The following is a 23,518-nucleotide window of genomic DNA, read 5'->3' on the forward strand; positions in this document are numbered from 1 at the left end:
GTGCCATCCACCCTTTGCCATAGTTACACCTGCGAGCAGTCAAGTCCTTTACATCTTGGGGGTGTTGCAAAGAGTGTGAACCCCATTTACCCCTCGCTGAACTCTCCTTATGGAAGGGATCAGAGTTTCGCAATGCATGTAATCATATATGATCAGACACATAGTTTCTCATCATTTCCCATGTTTTGGATGGCTCATCACAAAGTTCGCCATACTTTTCTCATCATCTTAGGCCTAAATTGTGGCCTAATCAAATAAGAACAAGTGTATCTAATGAGAAATTGAAACTAAATACAAAAGATAAATACAGAGACAGCAAGACAATAAAGGGAAAAAATTCAAACTAATATAAGGAATAAAATACTTATAGCAAAAATATATAACAAAATAGACGAGACAACATGTTAACAACACACAACACAGAGTGAAAAACAAAAATTGCAGCGCTACTTCATGTTAATCCGAGTATAATAGTGCGCTTGCGCAAAATTAGGGCATTTCAATATGGCCGACAGTGAAAGCCCACAGACAGGGTTCAGCTCTTTCAAAAAGAGAAAGAAAATCATTGTTAATCGGAAAAGGAAGAATGAAAGCTCGGAAAGCGACGAAGATGATGTTTCGGCTGTCAAAAAGGTTGAACGAGTGGGAAGAAAATATAAAGTTCTTGGAAATAGCAGTTATCCTGGAAAAGTTGGCCTAAATCCGGATAAAGCAAAAGCGCCATCTTCAAACAGGGACAGTGACTCAGAAGACCAAAATGTAGAAAACGGAAACGACAGCGTGCGAAGTAAAAAAAGTATTTCTGTAACTTATGATTCTTCAAGGACAGGTAAACGAGAAGGCCCTGACGACATGGGTGCTACATCATTTTTAGAAATTGAAACACAGTTTGATCGTGATGCACAGGCAGTCTATGAAAAACAACTCAAGGTAAATAAAGAAAAGAAAGGCGAAGAAGATGATAAGTTATATAAAGGTCAATCTGGGTATGCAAAGTATTATGAAAAAAGAGATACTGCTCAAGGAAATGCTGCAAGTGGGATGGTTAGGTTGGTAGTCATGTTTTTGATGTAATTATATATATCGTTTCTTCTGAGCGTTTATAAATTACAATGGATAATTAAATGTTAGAATTCTGCAAGCTCTTTTAAGAAAGAAAAATAAATGAACGAAAACTTTTCACTGGATAAATTTATATAAAACAAAACAACAGGAAGACTTTACTGCTGAACAATAGAGGTGTTACTGGTTGCAACAGCATGTCAATCAAGTAAACAAATAGGTGTCCATTGTTTCTGGGACAGTGTAAATGAAACATTGCAATGTAAATATCATCATTGTAATTCCAACAATAAATCAAAGCTGGGTATCTCTGTTGTAAGCTACATTCCACACTGGGTCTAAAAGTCTATTGCAATAGATTTTATTATTTCACTTCTGAATATATGCCAAAAAGCCACTGACTGTTTCAATAATCTCAAGAATTCAAGCAAAAATATTTGAATGGTTACAATGATATGATAATTTCTGTCAAGATTTTTTAGAAATAGACTCTGTTTAATCTCCAAGATAGTGATAGACAGAATTATTTTCTCTGTGTTTTTAATGTGAATCCTAACCTTAGTTGCTAAATTGATATATCTTTATTCAAGGCAAGGACCAATTAGAGCACCACTAAATATTAGATCAACTGTTAGATGGGACTACCAGCCTGATATCTGTAAAGACTATAAAGAGACTGGCTATTGTGGTTTTGGAGACAGCTGTAAATTCTTGCATGATCGTTCAGATTACAAACATGGATGGCAGCTAGAAAGAGAGTATCAGTCTGGTGAATACAACACAAATGATCCTCATGCTTATGAAATCGATAGTGACGACGAAGAACTTCCATTTGCTTGTCTGATTTGTAGGGAAAGCTTTAAGGACCCGATTGTTACAAAATGTAAACACTATTTCTGTGAAAAATGTGCATTGCAGCATTTCAAGAAGAGTTCAAGGTGCTTTGTATGTGGTGAACAAACCGCTGGAGTTTTTAATACAGCTAAAGATATCATTAAAAGAACAAAAGAAACAAAAAAGAAAGATATGATAAAGAATAAAGAAGATGACTGATGTGTTGTACATTGCAAACACAACATCAAAAGTCAGTATAAACATCTGTTGGCAGAACATAAAAGGAATTTTGTCAAATTGAAATAAATTTTGTCAAATATCTTTTATTAGAAATTGCATTGTGTATTGTTTAGCTTGTAGATATTTTTCAACAGAATTATAGGGAAAGAAAAGAAGAAGTCATAAAAAACCAACTTTATTTTTCTTATTTATGGCTCAACTGGAAAATGAAATAAAATATTCTTTATGCATTTAAAAATTAATCTTACAAGCTGGGGAAAAATAAACTAGTTTAGATAACTGCGAATCAAACTGTCCACTAAATACATTTGAACAAAGGAAAACAAACTTTCAAAACTATATTGATTGAAGAGCTTATAGTAAATCCTCAAATTAGCCCCCTGGGGGCTTATTCATTTTTAATATTTTTGGATGGGGCTATCTGAGGAGCAGGGCTTATACGAGGGGGGACTTATAAAATTATTGTAGACATTAAGAAGACATTATTAAAAGACCTCGTTTTTTAGTAGAAATTTCTTTATGAGCATTTAATTAATTACTACCAAAAGTATGAATTTGTTGTGGTAATTCAATAAAATGCCATAGGCAACCTCAAATGGCAACAACCATCAAATGGAGGGGTCCAATTCGAGAATTTACAGTAGCAGTAGAGGCTTATTGAGGGGGGCTTATTGACAATTTGTAGTTTTAGGGTGGGGGCTTATTCGAGGGGAGGGGGCTTTTTTGAGGAGGGCAATTCAAGGATTTACGATATTAATTGTATCCTGAAGATGCAAAAATGACCTAATTATAATTATTTTCTGAAAATTTTTAGCATATATTATGATTAACAGATTCAAATTTCTAACTACAACCCACTGTTTAAACATCAGCTAAGGGTGCTCATCTTTTGAGAGCAACCCTCAGACTATTATCAGCGAGATGAGAAACGGCAAAATACTCCTGCTTTTATATTAAAGCATGGCTTATTCTAATCATTAAGTTAACAATAATAGAAAAAAGGCTGCTTGCAACTGAACATTTATGAATCTATAGTCCAAGCTCTTGTAAGGCAACATTTGATGGATTGTGGATCTCTCCAGCAGAGCTTGATCACAATGAAAGATTCAGTACAGTTTTTTGTAGTTTTACTTGATGTACTAATACTTTAAATCCAAGATGGTGTTAATACAAATACTTGTTTCCAAGTTTCAATCAAAAACATTTTTACTGAAAAATTGGGAAAATCACAATCTAGTACCAGCATAGCTACTCTCAAAGCCAAGTCACTTAATGTGGCTTATGAACTGTTAGTTGAAATAAACAGAGATATCAAACTCTAGGGATTAAAGCTTGAATAAAAAAAGTTCCTGTCCTTTAAAAACAAGCATTAAATCCCTGTAAGAATCATGCACTTTGAAAGACCCACAATTTCCTATGTTTGCAAATACCTAAACATAACATCAAAAACGTGTTAAGCACTACTACATGAAGCTGCAAAAAGCTTGTTGTTTAGCACTACATTCAAGGAGCTAAGCTTTGACACAGAATTACATTATGCAACATAGCATCTCATGATTCATGCAACATAGCATTCTCCTCTATGCTTTGCTCAATGATTCATGAGAGATTCCCTGCAGATTAACTGAAAACATCTACAATGTTAAAAAGGAATGTTCAAAAGTTTATTATCAATTATGTGATTTTCAATAATGCTAGAATAATGTCCAAATATTAACATCATTATGAATTAGACTTGATATTTGGCGATGATATTTGATTATTTGGATGATCATGATTCCATTATTAGCTGTTCTGATGAACATTCATCTCAGAATGTAAACATCAAGATAGAAAATTTCTAGAGTATACGAAACATATCCAGCATCTAGAGATCTTGAAGCTCACTAATTGCTTGTGAAAGAAAATCACGCATTTTGGTAGAATTTTCAATTTGCCGCTCTGCTAAACTACTCATTGCATCTTTGAATGCTAACACTCGTTCATTGTGAAACTTCTTTATCTGAAACAAAGAAAGACAGGGAAAATTGAGATGTGTCATATGATTTTAAATACTTTTGTTTGGTCAACACGATTTAGGAGCTAAAACAGCCCTTTTCTTGTTAAAAAACCTTCAACACTTCCTCCAAAAGATTAACAATTGTTGGGTTGGAGAAGACTTTTTTGATACTGAGCAAGGGATTTTTCAAATAGGCACAAAAATCCTGAATTTCAAAGCACCTAGAGTTTGGATTTTATAGAGAAAATAAAATTCCAGTTCTATCTTAAATAAAATTCACCCTTTTGTTGTATGTAACAGGATGTTTTTAAAACCATCTTAGCAGTGCCCTGTTCTCAACAAGAAAAGTGAGTACAACTCTGCCCACATGCAGGCGTTCTCCAGCTTCAAAGCACACCTTAAAAGAACCATGGAGGGCAATTTAATGAGCTGTTGATATTCTAAAATGCATGACTCAAAACCTTTTGACTAAATAGAAAACTCAAACGTTTGAAATAATGTGTGTAGGTTTTGCCTGAGACCTGTACATATGGTGCTGTCCATAAATAAATACCACACAATATACCAAACTTAGGGCACAGGGGTGTGTTGCTATGGGAGCTCAAACCCCATTATTGATGCTAAAAAGGAGCTAATTTCTAATTTTGCTACTATTTCTGCAACATTTTACATTTCTTTCAAAGATGCTCTCAAGGCAATTTTATTTACAGTTTTGAAAAAGCACCCTTTAAGTCTCTTAGGAGCTCATTTCATGGAGCACCTTCATTGTGCTTAGAGCAAGGCCTGCACATGGCATCAAGCACTTTATGTCAGATTTTTATTAAAATGAAGTTCATCTCCTTCATTTCAATTTATTCAATTCATGCCATAAAATAAAATGGGCCTTGAAACGATGTTGAAATTTGATTAGCAAGATGTTGAAATACCTCATCTCTGGTATGTTCTGTTGTCTCCTCATATACCTTTTCAGCTTCATTTTTCGCTATCTGGAGCTGTAAGAAAAATTAATTAAAGAATTCAATTTGACATTATGAAAGCTTTCTAGTTCATGATGAATCATCAATATACAAATAACAGACTTATCATCCCATTTGCTAAAATTTGCTCTCTCAAATCTCTTGAGATATTATAATTTAGGGTGTATCTTTCATGATTTGCAACACACTCTGCTAAACATTTAAACAAAAGCAGTCTCAGTAGTGTGTCAAATAAATACATAGTTTTGCAATAAGTGCAAGGTCTGCATCACATTGGGGTCCACATCCTTTTGGACCCAAGAAAACGCCTGTTTTCAAAGAGATTTTTTGTCATTGGGCCTCTGAGTTGGAACTATTTTTATCTACTGATGGTGAAAACGAAGTTAGTTCAAGAACCGATGACGATGACAATGATCCCATAGAAAAGTATAGACTCCCATAGAAAAATTTCAAACTGCTCTTGGTGAAAGAACACTAACAGGGCTTCTAAAACGGTTCTCATCTTGAAAACTGTCCCCTTTTAAGCAAATTCTCCAACTCTTTAAAATCCATGACAGAACTTTCTGTTTAATATTTTGGGGGTGGATTCACATTACATTTGATGTGTCAAAAATTAAAAATTCTGACAAACTATCACACTACACTTTAGGAAATTCACACTGGAGCTGGAATAGGAAAAATTTCCCATGCTGTAACAAATACACAGGACATTTAGGCCTATCTAATGAAACAATGGAACTTTAAACTCCTAAATTTTTTCCTTACCTGTCTCTTTTGTGACCATATTCTTTTATTGAGAGCAAAATATTTAATCAAAATATGAAATATTTCTTACTCCCTAAGTTGCAGATAATCTTTGATGAGCTAAGTGTACCACTCAATTAAAAACTCTACATTACCTGTTCTAGATTCTTTGGTTTTGCTTTATCCAATGCTTTGCTGGCATTTTCAAATTCAACCAATTTGCAAGTTCGTCTTAACAATGTTTCCTGAAAAAATCAGGTTCATGCAAAATACAAAAGAGGACCAGCAACTTCAGTTACATCTACATTACACAATAAACAATTCAAAGCACCTCCTTAAATTCATTTTGGTTTTTGATTGCTCCAAATTACTGAAAAAGCCAGGTAAGAAAATTATTGCCTTATTCTTTGCCTTAAACATTAAATGCCAGAAATTTTGGAGAAATCAATTTTGGAAAAATATTTTCAGATAAAAATATTTTAGACATCTTTTCAAAAAATTTTACATGGAAAAAAAACAACTTTATCACTTTTATTACATTACTAACAGCATTTGGACCTTATTAAATAGAAACTAAAGTCCATACTTCACTTAATTTAACATAAAAAGGCACATTTTTAGCAACATTAAAATATTCCTTATTATTTTAATGTTCCATGCCAAAACCATATTTAAAGAAATGAATACAAAAAGGGTTAATTTTCTATGATATTTTTATTTACATTTTTAAATATGTCTTGTCAAAGGGTAAACCACAGCATAATAAATTCAATTTAACCTTAAGTGCCATAGCATCTACCAAGGTGCAGAAAAACTAATAAAACTGAGATTCTTTAACTAAATAAAACTGACCTTTGCAGAATCAAGATATCGTGAATAAAGGTCAAGCGTAAACCCAAAGGTATCCTCCTGAATCTCGGTTGTCTTATCCAATGATTTCTGTTAAAAATATCAAAAGAGTTATTCAGTAAATAATGACATCAAAATATCATAAACTCAATCAGTTCATTTTGGAATTCTAGCATAACTAGGCAAAGTTGCCTTCTATGGCTGAGGTATTTCTAATGAAAGAGAACTTGAGCTTGAAAGCCAAACAGGACTTAGCATGAAGTGACCAGGTAAATGTTGCAAAAATTAATAATTGAGCATCTTTATGATATTTTTTGCTATAAACAGGGTTTCTTATTTTGTTTATCATTTCTTGCTGTTTCCAATTTTTCAGGGACTCTAGCCACTCAGAGCAATTATTTGGGAAATTTTTGGAAAATTTTCCACCTATCCTGTTTATTCTAGATCTGCTGTCTGTTCCAGAACTGAGAGTAGAAATAAAACCAGCCAAAATCGGCATATCCTGTTAGATATGACCATGAAAAAGCACTGAACTAAATAACTAGTCAACAGTCAACAGAAAAGATCTTTTATCAAAGCAAGGAAGCGGCCTTAGAAAGATGAAGCTTCAACAATAAATGAAATGGATGAAATTAAAGCAGATACCTTGTACTCGTCAATGTAGCCAGCAAATTTTACCATGTGCCTATGGAAATGCAAAAATTTACATAATATTTACATATTATAAAATAATCATCATCAGAACTGTCAAATTTCAGTTTTGGAAATGAGTGAGCTTCGTGCAAAGGTGGGGAACGTGTTAACTGTTATGGGATCTCAAGGACAGGGGAAGATTCAGAATCAATCCTCACTGACTCATGTACAAAAGTCAGAGGCCCAGGGGTGCGGCCCCTAAAAATATGTTAAAAATAATATATTTCACAACATACTTAAGTTGAGGATTGCACAAAATACCAGGATAGCATACATAGCATACAAACAAAGCACTATTCATCCAAAAATCTTCAGTGTATAAACGTTGGATAATGACCGAAAGTAAGCGGAAAATTTATATCCAGGTGTAACGTGGATCGAATGTAACGTGAGAAGAAGAAATACTCGCTTGATTGGTTACATTACTTTTACCAATCTGCGACCGCCAAACTCTCACCTAACATACAAAAGATTTCCATCTGACACTCCTCAGGGTATAAAACATCAGAATCAGGGTCAGACTAACTTTAATATGCTGTAAAATGTTTGCCAAGCAATTTTCAAATTTCGATTAGCCAAAGGAGTTGTTCAGAAGATGTTTCCTTCACCACGCCCTCCAAAATACGGAAACGCCAACTTCGAGTAAACACCCTTTAAGACATCCCTTTTGCAGGATGCAATTCTCTCGGTAAAATTATTACATGCTTCCAAATCTTCTTTCGGGTTGTAAAAAGGGAGACGATTCTCCGCCTGTTCTGTCCCGTTTCATGAGGGCAAGAAACAATTTTACTGAACAAGCCCTCCGATAAACTTGTAGGGATTTGCTGGCATCGTTCTATATTCTGTTGCTAGATGAGATAATTTTAGGAAATTATTCCCTTGTTAGTAAAAAGGGTTATTGCGATTGTTTAGAAAAAAACTGAAGAATTTAAATAAACCAAGAACTTTATAGTAGAATGCGTGGGAATTTGGCTTTGATGAGTCTAAGAGACCAAAATGCACGTCTCATGCAAAATACATCACAGATAGGGTACACAACTCAAATATTCAGGGAAGAGTTATAGAAACATTAAATTTGCTTTCTCGACATTTCGGAGGCCCTGGGGCAAAACTGAAAATGGAGGCCCTTTGCGAGTGGAGCAAGCAGAAAATTGTTTAACTTACAGGCCAATAAACTCAACCTTTTAATTTGAATTTGCTTAACAAACAACTTTCCATCTATAAAAAGCTAGTATATTAAATATTGAGCTCCAGACGGAGTTTAAAGAACCAACCATGATCATTACAATGTCATTAAATAAAGGCATCTACCCTAGCTGCTTTTTTTACTGCAGGGCATAAAGTGAAGTCAAAACAATGATAAATTGTTGTTATCAATAAACAGTTTTTCATATGTGATTTGAAAAAAATTCCAATTTTTACGATAGGCCTATGTTCTTCCTGTGTTCTTTTGTGAATTGTTTAAAATTTAGCTTCTTACATGATAACATGACACCTTGCAAAGATTCAAACCTATTGATTCGTACTTCGATCTGAAAGATCTCTCGTCTCGCGGCGTCACAAACTTCTTTGGTCTACCAACTCTTGGTAAATTTATCACAGTTCTTGTGCGAAAAAACTTTTTGTACACAGCGAAAGCTGCACTCTTTGAGCAGCCCAAAATTGATGAAATTTCTCGATAACTTTTGCCGTTATTTTTGTAGAAAACAATCTCCAACCGCTTCTCATAGGATAATTCTTTATTTTTGAAAACTCCCATGTTTGATTTTGCAGGCCTAAAATGTTTACGGTTGATATTCTTAGAATTTTTTGGCGTACATGAAAGAATTCGAAACATAAGCAATGTTTAAAAGTTTCGTGGAAACATCTGTCTGCAGGAATAGGATCCTGATATCCTAATATGATCCCGAATATAAGCTTAGGGCCTATATTTTGGGAGACTATGTTCGGAATGCAGATAATAGCAGAAGAAAATGCAAAAACAGTTTTATCAACCTTAACTGTAAAGATCGGTTATGTTCGGTATCACGTAATGTTCTTTTCATACAGATTCTTTTATATAGGTTTTCAATTCGAAATTCGAATTTTAGTCGAATGTTCTCGTCGATGTTAAACATGGACCAAAATTCAATTTGATTAAATATTTTCCCATTAAAGTAGAACCGCTATATAACAGAAACTTAAGAGGCATAAACTATTGCCTCTCGTAAGGAGGTGTTTGTTATCTGTATATGATTTTAAATGAGCGGTTAACAAAAAAATACTCAATTAGCAGCATTTCACTTTTCGTGATATTCTTGCAGGAAGAAAGTTAGGGCGAAAGTATTTCTCAGCCATTTGGATATGTCAACTAAAAATGGAGGTTCACAGTAGGCAGAACGTAGGCATAACAAAAAGTTCATCTCAATTTTTGTGGGGATAACTGATAGTATGCATGCATCCCTGAAATTTGAATCATGCAATATTATTGGAAGATGAAATATGTTCTTGCGCACATATTTTATTTAAAAAACAGCTGATGATAAGAAAGTGGTGGTCGGATCCTTTAAAACTTTAATAAAAGTTTTTGCACACCTAGGAAAATGTGAAATTTTGTTTTTTCTTATAAATTACTTTGTAAAAATGAACTTAAATCTAGTATTTCATCTCTTGACTGATTTTCTCTGCCAACAACAATTTTGATTCGTTTTCGATTGAAATAAACGCGCAGGGGCGAAACTGCACTATTTTCATTAGGGGGGTATGAAGCTTAGATGCCCGAAAAAAGGGCGTGGCATGCTTGATGAAAGGGCGTGTCATACATGAACTTAATTTTTAGAGCACATCGCCTCAAGGGCTGAAATCATCGGGAAGTCCGAGAGAGTTTAGACTCAGGCTGTTTGTTTAAAGTCAAGAAATATGCCTCTAGTTTTTCTGGTGGCTATAAACATTTGTTTCCGAAAAGCAAGCATTTGGAAGGTCTTCACTTTCTAAATCACCTAGCTATTAAAAAAGCAATTCAAAAAAGGGGATTGAAGTGGGGTCTCAATTTTATCAAAGTGGAACACCAAAACACAGGCGGGGGGGGGGCGGGTGCTTGTCAAGGGAACATTTAGAAATCACAAACAAAGATTTTGTAAAAAGCTCTCTTGTTTTGCAAAAAGTAGGGGGAATGGGTATGCACAGTGTTCATTTTCTTCTCGCATCAAACACACTTTACTTTCCGTCTATACTTTCGCTGTTGATCAATACTTCAGACTTCATCTCGAGGCGAAGATAAACATGTGCCTGTCGAGCTCGAGACGAAAGCGCTGATCAGTGGACAAAAGACAGAAATGTATATATATGTTACTGTTCCTAGCCTCGTTTCTGTTTTGTTTTCCCAACTGGGAGGAGATTGAAAAAAAGATGGGGGAAAAACCAAGCTAGGCCAAAAAGTAGCAATAAAAGTGCGATCTAAAGAAAATTTCCAGATTTGCCCGACAGATACACTGGCAGCCATAAATTTGCCCGACAAAATCTGTTTTTTTGAAGATTGGGGGGGGGGGGTGCAGCACCCCCCATACCCCCCCAGTAGTTTCGCCCCTGTAAACGCGTGCAGCAGGAAATGCCTGGAGATCTCCACTTTTGCCAGAGAATACTCTATATACTCTTACGTTCAAAAAGTATTGGGACACACTTCGAAATTTCGAAGACATTTTATGCAACAAACTTGGAAAGACTTTTTTAAAATCTTTCTCATTAAATAAGTACAGCAGCTATTTCCATGAAACTTTCACAAGACATTGTTGATGTTTCGACGCATTTTACGTACGCCAAACAATTAAAAAAACGTCGACCATAAAATTTATATAGGCCTTGAGACGAAAACCTGGAGGCTCTTGAAATTCAAGAACTGAGTTAAGAGAAGCGCTTACAAATTGCTTTCTACTAAAATAAAGCAAATGAATTTCGTAAAATTGCATCAATTGTCGGTTGCTCAATAAGTGCAGCTTTTCTGGTGTGTAAAAAGATTTTCCGTGCAAGATCAGAAAAAAATTTACCAAGGGATCGCAGACCGAAGAAGTTTACGACGCCGTGGGACGAAAGGTCTTTACTGAGAGAACTGCGAAGTAATAGGTTTGAATCCTTACTAGAAATTGTGTTGTCATGTAAAAAGAAGCTAAATGTTGGAACATAAGCAAAAACATGGCTATAAAAATCATGAACAAATACCAATTTTCCAGCTTTATAGGAAGAAAATGCTCTCTCATAACAAAAATTAAACATCGCCGACGAATACAATGAATTCTCCTTGAATGTTGCGCAGTTTTAAAATGGACTCGAGTAAATGCAATAATTTAATAAAATTGTAGCATTTTCGTTGAAATAGCAAACTTTATTTGAAGCTTAAAATTTTGATTTTGTAATTTCTTTTATTAATTTCTTTGTTTTGCAAACGTGAAATTAAAAAGTTGTGAAGGTCATGTGACTTTGCCGTTATTAGGCCATTCAACCCTACCCTTCTGCATATTTTGCTGTTATATTCAGGAAAATCTAAAGAATCCTATGTTTTCAAGGTTATAATTTATAAGTTGAAGCATTTTCCTAACTTTTTATTCCACTTTGGGGATACGTAGGCCTAGATTATTTGGAAAAAGACTGCCCAAATCTGAAAAAGTTTCCGTTGCAAAATCGAATCCAACGGAACGCCATAATTCGTTTATCGAATTCGTCCCAATACTTTTTGAACGTAAGTGTAAATACATAGATACATGTACCGTAATGCCTCGGACAAGCGCCCCCTCAAATAAGCGCCCCATAGAATAAGCGCCCACCCTAGAGGTGTAATTATTGAATAAACGCCCACCTCGAATAAACGCCCACCCCTCGAATAAGCGCCCATCCTTCAACCTTCAGAAACGGGCGCTTATTCGACGACAACATAATTGGAAGGCAATTCACCAATAAAGATTGAATGACCAACACAGTTTGTTTTAGTTTTCATTCTCATTTTTTTGCCTTTCCATCATAATAGCATGCTTCAATTGAAAACAAATTCATTTTTTTAGTCACTTCCAAATCTATTTTTTAAATAAGCGCTTCCCTCGATTAAGCGCCCCCTTGAATAAGTGCTTATTCGAGGCATTACGGTATATATAGATTCAATTCCGTTTTGTATCACCAAAGTATAGGCCAATTGAGTAATTATGCATAAATCATTTTTCGTAACTGCCAACTGGGTGAATAAAAGACTTTCTCAGATCAATAAAACATTCCAAAATGTTAACTAATGCAAACAAAACATATTTTTGCTTACGTGCTCAGGTCGTTTTCAGTTTCGTCTTGTGCGGCTGTCGAACGCAAAACTGACGTGAAATTGGAAATTTGATGTGCAAAGCCTGCAGGTAAAAAAGCACGGGCATGGTTTAAGCTGGACCAAGAACTAATCTTTGTGCATTTGCAGATAAACAGAAGAAATAAAGTAAGAAAAATGTCCAGACTGAACTTACGCTGTTCTGCAAGGTTCGTCTTTTTGTAGCACTAAAGTAAAGAAATATTAAAGTAAATATGTAAAAGTGACTTTGTTCAAATTCTATTGTAAAATCAATCTTCGTTGTGATTAAAAAAGAGATAGAAGGAGATCTGACATTTTGTTGAGTCGAACTATGGGTCTGGTGACAAGTGATGCTGAGTTTTCCGCTTTCTGAAGCGGTTCATTTGACTGATTTCGTAGGATTTTGCATGGCTGTTTGTATGTGAAAAGTCTTATCTCTCAGCCTATTATCTGGCAGGAGAGCAGGTGGGATGAAATAATCGAATGTTTACATGCAGATTCTATCCCACTTTTCAGCTGTATATGGAGAAAATCATCCCACCTTCCAGCATGTGTGCTGAGATATGCAACGAAATTTGATGGAGTGTATATGAATATTTCATCCAATCTTCCAGCTTCATTCCACCTTCTAGCGTTTATATGGAAAAAATTCATCCTACCCAAGTGAGATTCCACCTCTCACGCAGTGAGATCTCATCTAACCGGGCTAGCATGTTTATCACATATACGCGTAACGAAAAATACAAAGGACTCTATATGAGGGTGGGATCTCACTTCTCAGCTTACAAGCTGGAAACTGGAATGATTTTCGCCATATAGTTAGGCCCTTAACTTATCAAATTCTTTAGTCCTCACACCTACTGATTTATTACATTTGAGATGTTCAGCAAATCTGGTTTTACTACACTACTCTGGGGAAAAGGTGGAGCGGAGGGCAAAGAGAGATTAGAAGAAAGGAACTTCTTTTTAATACAAAAAAACAATTCAAGCCATTTAAAGAAGGATTGAAAATTCAATGGAAAATTGAAAATTTTACAAATGATGAAGAAACTAAAAACTATAAATACTTCTAATTAAAATAAAACAATTTTTAAAAATTCGTGGAAGAAAATTGGGATTTGCATTGAAATAAACGATGAATAAGAAAAAATTATGAATACCTTTAGTTTTTAAAAGAACATTTTAAACATTCGAGGAAGCAAGTAAAAGTTTAGAAGTATTGAAAATATTCTTCTTGATTCAGCAAACCGCAAAAATGTATAAAGACCCTTTCACGGCTCCGGAGGATAAACACATCTTGAAACTAGTGAATTCCCCACTTCTATAAATAAAAGAGTAGTTTTCGTGAATCAGTCCATAAATCTTGATTTAAGTACTTATCCTGGGTATCAGTGCATCAGTCAGCGGTTGCAGAGAAGGAAATGTCTATGAGAGGCCTTGATTTTAAGTTCACTACTATTGATCACAAAGATTGAAATACAGGACAATTGTATGTATGCATTGATGCATCTTACCTCGTTGCAGTTTTTGGTAGCAAATGCCAAATGATCAGCTGTCGTTCTTATGCTTTGAAATTCATCATCAATGTCCTTCAAAAAGAAAATTGTGTTTAATGGCTTTGTGGCCTATATAAATTCCTAAGGACCAAACGATATCTGTGTTGATCGTATTTATATAATCATACAATCTTGAAATCAAATTAGTCATCGTCTCATTCCTCTAGTGAGTATTGCAAGGGAAACAACAAAGCTTTTGCTGACTTGCATTTCTAGAAACACCCTCCTCTTCCCCCCCCCCCCCCCAACACGACAAACACAACAGCATTCCAGCAAAGGTGAATTACAGCAGACAATGCATCTCAGCTACCACAAGCAAACTTTGGGAAACCTATGTCATAAATTATCAGTCAAATGATGCCATTAACATATCTTGTAAGAAAACAGATCTTGTAAGATGTATATTATTCTAAACTATATCATTCTAAACTTATAATAAAATAGAAGATAGGCTAGAATGAGACATGTTCTCTGTTACTCCGAGTTTCGTGCTTGCGCACTCATCAGACAGACTATAAGTATGCTTAAAGTGAATGTGTTATTTTAAACTTAAAGTGAATGTGCAAAGGTAAAAGCTGGCATCTACCAAACGAAAATGTTTCTAAAAATAAATCAAGCGTATCATCCAATGGCACAGCAGCACAAAAATCGAAACCCAAACAATGCTAATCACTCATGCAATGATGTAACGCCTCCACAGCCTGTTATTTTTAGATAGCCCATCTTATCTGTGCACAAAATACTATGAACTCCCCAATAGCTTGAATCTTCACAGAAATTAACTTTGTTACTTGCTTACAGTGAGATACAGTACCTCGAAGATACAGTACCTCGTAATGAGTAACTTACTTTATGGTTATGAAAACGCGCATCATCCAGCGCACCTTTCAAAGATGTGAATAATCCTTTCTTTACATTCGCTCTCACTGGTGCCTGCGATGGATAAAAACAAAATTGTAAATGGCAATACGAAAACTTGCATCAAGATATAACTGTTTCTTCACATTCATTTCATATTTTGTCTATTTCATCATCATTGCATACTTTGCTTTCTTTATTGTAACCGCTCTTTCCGAATCAGTTTAATGACTAACGTTTCAGCTCTACCTCCGTCTTACCCTCGTTTTCATTTCTTTACGGTATCTACCTTTCGTACATGACTTAGTTGTCTTAATAACATGTTCTCGCCGCTCGACACCCTTACACATGTGTACAATTGTGTCTATATGGCATCTGGGCAACAGACTGATAAACTAAACAGTTATCTTAAATATTGATTTTAGTATATAAAGATTTTCCATGGATGTAAGAATCCAAATACTAACTAATTTATCACAACTCTTAGTCATATTTCTGTCACTTGTAGCATTCCGTCACACTGATATCAAAATACGTTGTCATCAAAGTGCAATCATAGCAACTTGGATATGAAGATTTTTCTTAAAAACTCTTGGTAAATTACCTTATCTTTGGTAAGAAACTCTTTTAATGTTTCATCCCCATTTAACTTCTTTTCTGCAATTACCAGTTGCAGGTACCTAGAGTCGAAAACAACTCAACTGAACACAATAATATAGACAAATGTACAATGCCTGCCAAAAGAACTTGGAACACCCAGCAATTTACGCTGCATTTGATATCTTTCATTCCTTTCATGAAAGAAAATGCTACTTCCGCCCTCTTCCCCCTAAAACAATGTTGATGATTTAGAGAAATATTATAAAAGAAGCGCAAAAGAAAGTGCTTCCTACAATCCCAACCCGTTTGATAGTAAACAAACATTGTTCTGTAGGGGAGAGGGGGATTATTGATTTTGACCGTGGAAATTGATGTCAGTGTTCCAAGACTTTTGGCAGGCATTGTAGTAGCTATGTCTCTTTGCACAGGAAAATGAGGCAGAATATAACGGAGAAGAATGGGGTTGATGTTGACCAGGTTTGTGCAACATGAGAGGTGTGCGCAACATGAATCTTGGAAGGGAACCTTAACCATGGGAGCAAAGAGATAGGAACAAGCCCTTGAAAGAAGAAGAGCATAAATAAAGAAAGCAGCTTTTAACAAAACCAGGATGCCATCAATGATACATTCATTTGTGAAAACTGCAACAAGCGTTCAAGAATTTGATTGTTTACCAATGTCAGGACTCCATAGAACTAAGAAATTATTAACACTTAAACAATAATATTTAAGATAAAAGACTGCCCACTAGAACAGTCTGACTTTGTCTCATCAAAGGACCTGATTTGATAGAAAATAAATCGAATTTCCTCTTCCTCACTCCCGATTACTGTAAATTTCAGCCTTAAACTCATAAAATGAAAAAAATATGCGCAAAAACTATGATAACCAAAAACAGAGAGAGCAATCCAGATGTTATCGTTTACAATGATAATATATTCTGTTCAATGCTTGTGGTATCCTTTTCAATATCAACATAAAACAACTTTGCTTCAGTAACAAACATTTCAAACGGGGTTCAAATAGGTGTCAACAAGAAACCTTCATGATATGTAATGAGCTGTAAATGCTTGTCAATATCCATTTACCCTGCTTCAAGGCCCAAATTTGATAAAGTATACATTTTGCTACTTGTGAATGTTTTCATGCAGATAAAATTAGTTTCCACATGCAACTGAATATGAAATATCTGCTGAAATTCATTTGACAGAAAGCACTTACTTTTGCAAAGCTTTGCAATCTTTTGTGAAATCATCTCCAATCATCGTTTTTGACTCTTTCCCTGAACAAAACAAAAACTGAACATATGATCGAGATGGCATTGACGAATTCCACATTTTTCCAAAAATACATCTTGTTAAAGTCGCACCAAAATTTGCTTGAAAAGTTTTGGCAGTAAGCCGAGTGTGATTATAAAGGGAATTTAATTGAACAGCTTTCAAGAATTCTGGTCTATATTTTATGTATGTAAACAGTAGTGGGACTTCAAGCAGAGTAACTATGAGTGGAGTGGCTATACAGGAATTCGACTGTATGCTTAGACTGGCATAACTGGATAAGTACACAACATTAAAACCTTAAGAAAACATAGGCATAAACAACCCAAATCATAAACATAAATCATAAACAAGACTCATCTCTTTTAATTTCAACTCCCCTAACCTTCAACCCCCAACAATATTGAAACATTTTCAGTTAGACCTGTACTGCCAGAATCCCACATTATATGCTGTTGGCATCAACATAATCCCTGGTAAAAAAGCCTTAAGAGGCCCTGATACTGAAACCACTGACACTAGGAACAGATACACCAAACAAGTATTTTAGGTTTATTAAAAGCTTACACAATAAAGTTTAATGAAATAGACAACAAATTCATATTAACCTAACTGCTTTTTCGTTTTTGCCTCTGCACCTGATGGTGTAATAACTGGCTTGGGTGGCAAAACTGGCACCTTTGGATAATAACAATTAGAAATTTATTATAAAAACTAAACAATGCAACTTCTAGAATGATAAATAAAGAGGTTCCATTAATCCACAATAGACTGAAAGTCAGTGACTGTCAACAAAACAATTCATCAAAATCTTTAATTTCAAAAAAATTGCCTAAAAGTAGAAAAAATGAATGATTTTCTGTCTATCATATGAGTAATGTCTCTATTTTGAAAAGATGCCTAGTTGTGAAACTATACACCAAATAACACAGGTTCTTAAAAATGCTGTGTTACTTCAGCAAACATAGAACTAGACAATAAATATCTGGAAACTCATGGAACTAAACAAATACTGTCTTTATTTGGAAATTACAACAAATTGCTTCTTGAGCTCATTCACCACTTTATTTTTCGTTACATCAGTATATAACAATTTTTGTCACATCACTAAAAGGCGGTATTGTAAATATATGATATAAAGTTTAAAAATTGACCAAAAAATTAATCTAGGATAAACTTTTTGCCTTTGTTGCATCAATGGTTCAATCACTTACAAAATTCACCCACCAAGAAAACTTACATGCAGTCAAAGTTTATGGTGCTTGATTCAAATCTGAAGTCAAAAATTTAGCCTAAAAAGTATAAAGCATTTTCAAAATGAGAATTTAAATTGAATTAAGTGAAAATGAAACTCACCACAACTGACAAAATATCATTGTGTGCAGCAAGACAATGACTGAGGTATTCAAAATCCTCATATTGTCGCAGTACAACGACGCCTTTCTCTGAATCATCTTCTTCCTTCTAAAAATAGAGGAAATTTTAAACTGCTGTACAATGTTAAAATTGTCAATTTATATCTGCTATGATTCAGTTTAATGTCAGTAAAATCCAAGAACAATAACCAGTTTTCCAAAAATACTCAAATGTTATTCAAATATATAATGATGTAAAAACAATGACTGTCCATATTGCTTTGCAATACTGTAAGTCCTTGATTAAGCACCTGAATGCTGAATTTTAAAGCTTAATGGCTGACCACTTATTAATTTATTTAAAGGGTGCTTAAATAGAGAAGATACTAATCTAATGGAACGATTATCAAAAAGCTGCAACCTTGCAAGAAGATCAAACTTCATTTTTCTTTCACAGCTGTATAAAATATCTTAGAAAAACAATATTAGGCCTTTGAAAATTGTGAGATTGTTAGAGGTGCATATTTTCTTGCTTACAGGGCCACTGAGTTAAGAGGGCACTTTAATTTCAAGGGGTTAGCGTAAATCCTCAAATTAGCCCCCTGGCAGCTTATTTTTGTTGTTGATTTTTTTGAATGGGGGCTTATTCGAGGGGGGCTTATACGAGGGGGGGCTTATACAAGGGGGGGCTTATACAAGGGGGGGCTTATACGAGGGGGGGGCTTAAAGAATCATTGTTGACATTAAGAAGACATAATTAAAAGGCCTTGTTTATTTCAGTAGAAATTTCTTTATGAGCATTTAATTAATTACTACCAAAAGTATGAATTTGTTGTGGCATTTCAATAAAACACAATAGGCAACTGCAGATGGCAAAATCATCAAATTGAGGGGTACAATTTGAGAATTTATGATAGCAGTGGGGGCTTATTTGAGGGGGGCTTATTGACAATTTGTAGTTCTAGGGTGGGGGCTTATTCTAGAAAGGCTTTTTCGAGCGAGAGGGAGCCGATTCAAGGATTTACGGTTATTGATGGAGTGGCACATTTTACTATTTCATTTCAAGAGGTACCTACTTGAGGGAGTGCATAACAGGCACTGCAGAGGGTTGAGAAAAGTGGGGGTCTAAAAAAGTGGGGGGGGGGGCTAAAACTGTATAAAAAGAGGCTTTACTGGTAGTTTATTACTTAATAATTGGCATTTTTTGCAAAAAGGGGGGGCTAAGGCCCTGCTCTGTGGTGCCTGCATAATCAAGGAAGTCCTTAAGAAGAGATGAACAATAGCAATTGTCCTTTCTTTGTATTGAACTCATATTCACTTTACACATTTTTCAAATATAACTTATTTCATAACAAATCATGTTAAGGCAAAGCAAAATTTTGTAAAAAGTGAACAGAAAACTGAAAATTAGTGCAATGGGAATGACTATTATACATACCAGCTTAGATTAACTAATGATATTTTTGTCTACAAAGGGATTTCTAGTTTTATTTGGTTATCATTTGTTGATTTGCATTGGTTTTGCTCACAGTTTCTCCACATATCATTGGAAGTTTCTTAAAACCTACCATTTAGACAGCTTATTGAAGTATGATGATCTAGTGGCCAGCTATAAACATTTATATCCCTGGTGTGGTTGACGAAGAAGTGAAACATTGGTGTTGTAAAAAGATGCTAACAATCTTAAGATTTGCTTTGTGTAAAAGAATCTTAGGCTCAAGCTACAATTTAGATTGGCTATACAGTATTAATGTTCATCATTTTTGGGACGTGTTTTATAGCCAGGTTTGGAAGTCAAATGATCAACTGAACTTAGAAAAGTTTGGTATTTGATATTTACTTGGTCTATTGTCTAGGTAATTTCCTTTTATATTGTTCATAAAAATGTGTGGGTTTGGTAAATATGCCAATTCGCAATTGCCTATCAGGGGAATGCAAACCAACTTACGGTTTTGGTCTGGATTGTGAATGTAACAGCCTCTCCATCTTTTGATGCATCTAAAACATCAACATCATAATTGATGAATGGCTTTTCTTGCTCTGTGTCTGCATTTGTAGTTCCATCGTTTTCTGTGTTGTTTTCCTAAAATAAGAAAAAAATTCAAAAGTGGAATCCAACAAGGATATATGACATAATGTTTCAAAGAGTGGCAGACACCTGGGGGCTGAGAAAGGTAGTTGCCCCTAATACTTTGGAAGACAATGGTCTGTTGTTCTAAAACAATGGGAAAATGCGACATCATCTTTTCAAAACAATAGGCTTACCCCAACAATATTTGACCAAATGTCTGCCCCTGGTTTCACAGATCACTGTGACTGAACTGCTGCTGTTGTTCAGATGGAGAATGTTTCCTTCTGAAGAATATTTCCAAAACAACTTCAAGAGACAAATATTGAAAATGACGTGTTTACCTCATGCTAACAAAGCACTGCCTTTTACCTTCATTTTTCCTTCTCAATCATTCCATCACATTCTCACATGCTACAGGTCAAGGGACCAATGGTGCATAAACTGTAACCCACTACAATAGCTCTTACTTGTTTCACCTAACCATTTTAAGCTTCTAAATTTTCAATCATATCAAGGTGATTTTCAATTTTTGTTTGTAAACCTAAGCTGTGTGAAGTTATTTAGGGAGACAAAGAATTCACAGCAATAATATGAGTCCAATAATGTGACTGACAAACCAAGCTTTGATTTAGGAAAGTTGCTGACCAAGTAGAGTCCCCATCTCTCTATATTATTCCAGGGACAGGAATCACAAGGTGTGGTCACATCAAGAGAAAAGACTAGACCGCCCTACTCATTAAGCATACCTTCCCAGTGTCCTGAAAACTACCTTTAGAGGTTGGTAGTAACAAATGAAAGTACAAAGCAAATAAAAGAATTTAGGTTTTCTTCAGGAACATCTGATGGGGTGTAGCTACAACCTAGATAAGTAATGGTGAAGCATTTGTAAGAAGATTAAATAGTCACAGTATTTTCTTCTTTTTGCGTTCCATATGCAATACCACAGTCAGGAATATCAAGGTACCTAAGTCCTCAAAAAAGCCCCCACCTATGAATAAGCTTCCCCTTAAAAAAGCCCCCATCCTAAAGCAATGTTTGTGAAATAAGCACCCACCCACAAGTACGCCCCATAAGCAGAGGTATTGCCCTGTCAGCAATAGGTTCACCCCAATACATCTGACTTTTTTTAGCATATCAGTCTCAAATGGAGAAAGAAAAGAATTCATTCTTATTAACTTTCTCTATTTCCTGATAGACACACCATTCATACATCATCCATTTAAAATATTGATTGCTCATATTATGCATTATTTGCAACAAGCTCTGATAAAATATCTGAATGTAGGTTCATTTACAAAAGCGGAGATCCAAACACCACTCTTTGTAAAGGGGAAAGTAAACAATGAAGTACTGTGGTGTTCATGATGTCATGTGACGAAGCATAGCAGTTACGAAAATTCTTATGTTCCAATTAAAACTTAGGTTTTTTTACAACTTTGTTAATTTCGCATAACTTTTTATTTTGTTTTAATTATATCATAGATGCGGGACTATAATAGAAGGAGAGGGCTAGGGAACGTTGGACTCACAAATCGAACAAGTTAGTAGTCGAGGAATTTACCTGGAAAACGTTTGCATACAAATATGACTTTTGGTAAAATAATTGCACTTTTCGGTTAGAAATTATGCAAGAACTAAATTTTGAAAACTAAAAAGGCCTGCAGTCGATTGGACTCGAAACAAGCTGTTCTCACCTCAGCTGTACTGAAACAGAATGTGCAGGAAGGTGGGCCTAACAAAAACAAAATTGGCTGAAAGAGGCCCAAATAAGTTTGTTTAGTGCGAATATGGAGATGAAGCATAATTCTTACCATAACTGAAAAATTCAAATACACAGCAAATGATTTATCGCGGGCGAGATCTTGCAAAACTATTGGAGAATTATCCAAGCCCAGTCTAGTTCCTCATCTGGCGAAGTCCAACCAACGGCCAAGAGCATTGCCGAATCGAGCAGTGGTAAATTACGGACCAGAAAATATGAACCTGGAACGCCCTGGTTAACGAAAAGGAACTTCAAATCTTATTACGAGAAACCTTCTTGGGTCCCAGCTTTTCCTAACCCTGCAAATTAACATGTTTCAATGCTTGCTTGGTATTTTTGATAAAAATCTTGCCAGAATCCACCTTCTTTTTTCATGGCACAACAAATATCCGTCGACAGGCAAAACCCCTCCAGGGCTATTTTTAACGGTACCAGTAGCACTCTCCCTGGTTAAACCTTACAAACTAAAAAACTGGTGTCGTTTGCCGAGACTTTGGCAGGAGTTGTAGATGAACTCAAATATCTAGATATCCTTCAAATTTGCCTAAACAACTTAACATTTCACGTGCAGCAAGACCACTCCTCAAAAATTACACTTTTAACACTTTTTCAATACATGAGATCTTATGCGGTGGTTTGGGACTAGATATCTTGGTATTCAATGTTTCTTATAGGCTCCTTAAATACCATGTCATAAAATGCTATTTTTCAGTAACTCGAAGAACCAAGCTGAACATGGAACGAATTCTTGTTTCAATAATTTATGTCAATAAAAGGGAAAAAGGCAATTATCGGTCGGAAAATAGAGCTTCAATTTTATCTTTACAATTTTTTAAACATTTGTCAGTTTGAGTTAATCAGTATTATGGTTTCTTAAATTTTTTATCATATTATGGGTCAGTTTCTTAGAAAATGTTTATAAAATATTAGTGCAGTCTGGCAAAACGAATGTTGGTTAGAGCAAAACACCGGGATAAGGAACTGAAAGGGCGCCAACAGATGCTCAAGGTGCCTAACTTTGGGGTAAGTAAAACAGCGAGGAATGCTGGCTGTGTGTAACAGAAAATAACAGGCGCGGATCTAGCCAAAATTTTGACCGGTGTCGGGGTGCTTTACCCCGTTACACCCCTGTGTGTTATTGGTCCATGGATATTGCTAAAAGTTGCGAATGAAGTTAGCAAAATGTGATCTTTAATTACAACATATGTGAACGTCACCATACCCTACAGCCAACCATACACTTTTGTCTAGTTACAACCATTCTGAATGGAAAGAGCGCAGTATGGTGCTCAGTTAATTTTTCTACCCTTCCTTCAGTACCAAAGTATTTGCATTTGTCATAGGT

The 23,518-nt window shown here is 35.2% G+C and overlaps 2 protein-coding genes across 3 annotated transcripts; one reads left to right on the forward strand and one right to left on the reverse strand.

The window, feature by feature from the left end:
- Window positions 1–113: 113 nt before the first annotated feature.
- On the reverse strand, window positions 114–22,378 carry LOC135692679 (sorting nexin-5). 2 transcript variants are annotated; one of them, XM_065210925.2, is made up of 15 exons: window positions 22,223–22,378; window positions 20,289–20,423; window positions 18,342–18,446; window positions 17,594–17,663; window positions 16,930–16,990; window positions 15,713–15,788; window positions 15,100–15,183; window positions 14,209–14,283; window positions 12,870–12,900; window positions 12,677–12,758; window positions 7,351–7,390; window positions 6,709–6,795; window positions 6,012–6,101; window positions 5,062–5,127; window positions 114–4,138 (listed from the first exon to the last, which is right to left on the reverse strand). In XM_065210925.2, the coding sequence occupies exons 1-15, from the start codon at window positions 22,223–22,225 to the stop codon at window positions 4,004–4,006; spliced, it is 1,140 nt and encodes a 379-aa protein (XP_065066997.1). In that variant the 5' UTR covers window positions 22,226–22,378; the 3' UTR covers window positions 114–4,003. The 2 variants fall into 2 exon arrangements, with proteins under 2 accessions (XP_065066997.1, XP_065066996.1); XM_065210924.2 differs by having other exon boundaries at window positions 18,342–18,449.
- LOC135692680 (E3 ubiquitin-protein ligase RNF113A) lies at window positions 505–2,147 on the forward strand. Its single transcript, XM_065210926.2, has 2 exons — window positions 505–1,049; window positions 1,653–2,147. The coding sequence occupies exons 1-2, from the start codon at window positions 505–507 to the stop codon at window positions 2,113–2,115; spliced, it is 1,008 nt and encodes a 335-aa protein (XP_065066998.1). The 3' UTR covers window positions 2,116–2,147.
- Window positions 22,379–23,518: the final 1,140 nt, after the last annotated feature.

This window comes from Rhopilema esculentum, chromosome 3 (genome assembly GCF_057945365.1).
Source record: "Rhopilema esculentum isolate cy_ngs chromosome 3, ASM5794536v1, whole genome shotgun sequence".
Classification (NCBI taxonomy): Eukaryota; Metazoa; Cnidaria; class Scyphozoa; order Rhizostomeae; family Rhizostomatidae; genus Rhopilema; species Rhopilema esculentum.

Excerpts from the sequence above, each read along its gene's own strand:
- LOC135692680 (XM_065210926.2), top strand. The coding sequence starts at position 505 with ATGGCCGACAGTGAAAGCCCACAGACAGGGTTCAGCTCTTTCAAAAAG. Across the intron at positions 1,050-1,652 it reads GCTGCAAGTGGGATGGTTAG|GCAAGGACCAATTAGAGCAC; the intron begins GTTGGTAGTCAT and ends TCTTTATTCAAG.
- LOC135692679 (XM_065210924.2), bottom strand. Across the intron at positions 12,901-14,208 it reads CTACCAAAAACTGCAACGAG|TGCTACAAAAAGACGAACCT; the intron begins GTAAGATGCATC and ends TCTTTACTTTAG. Across the intron at positions 4,139-5,061 it reads CAGAACATACCAGAGATGAG|ATAAAGAAGTTTCACAATGA; the intron begins GTATTTCAACAT and ends TCTTTGTTTCAG.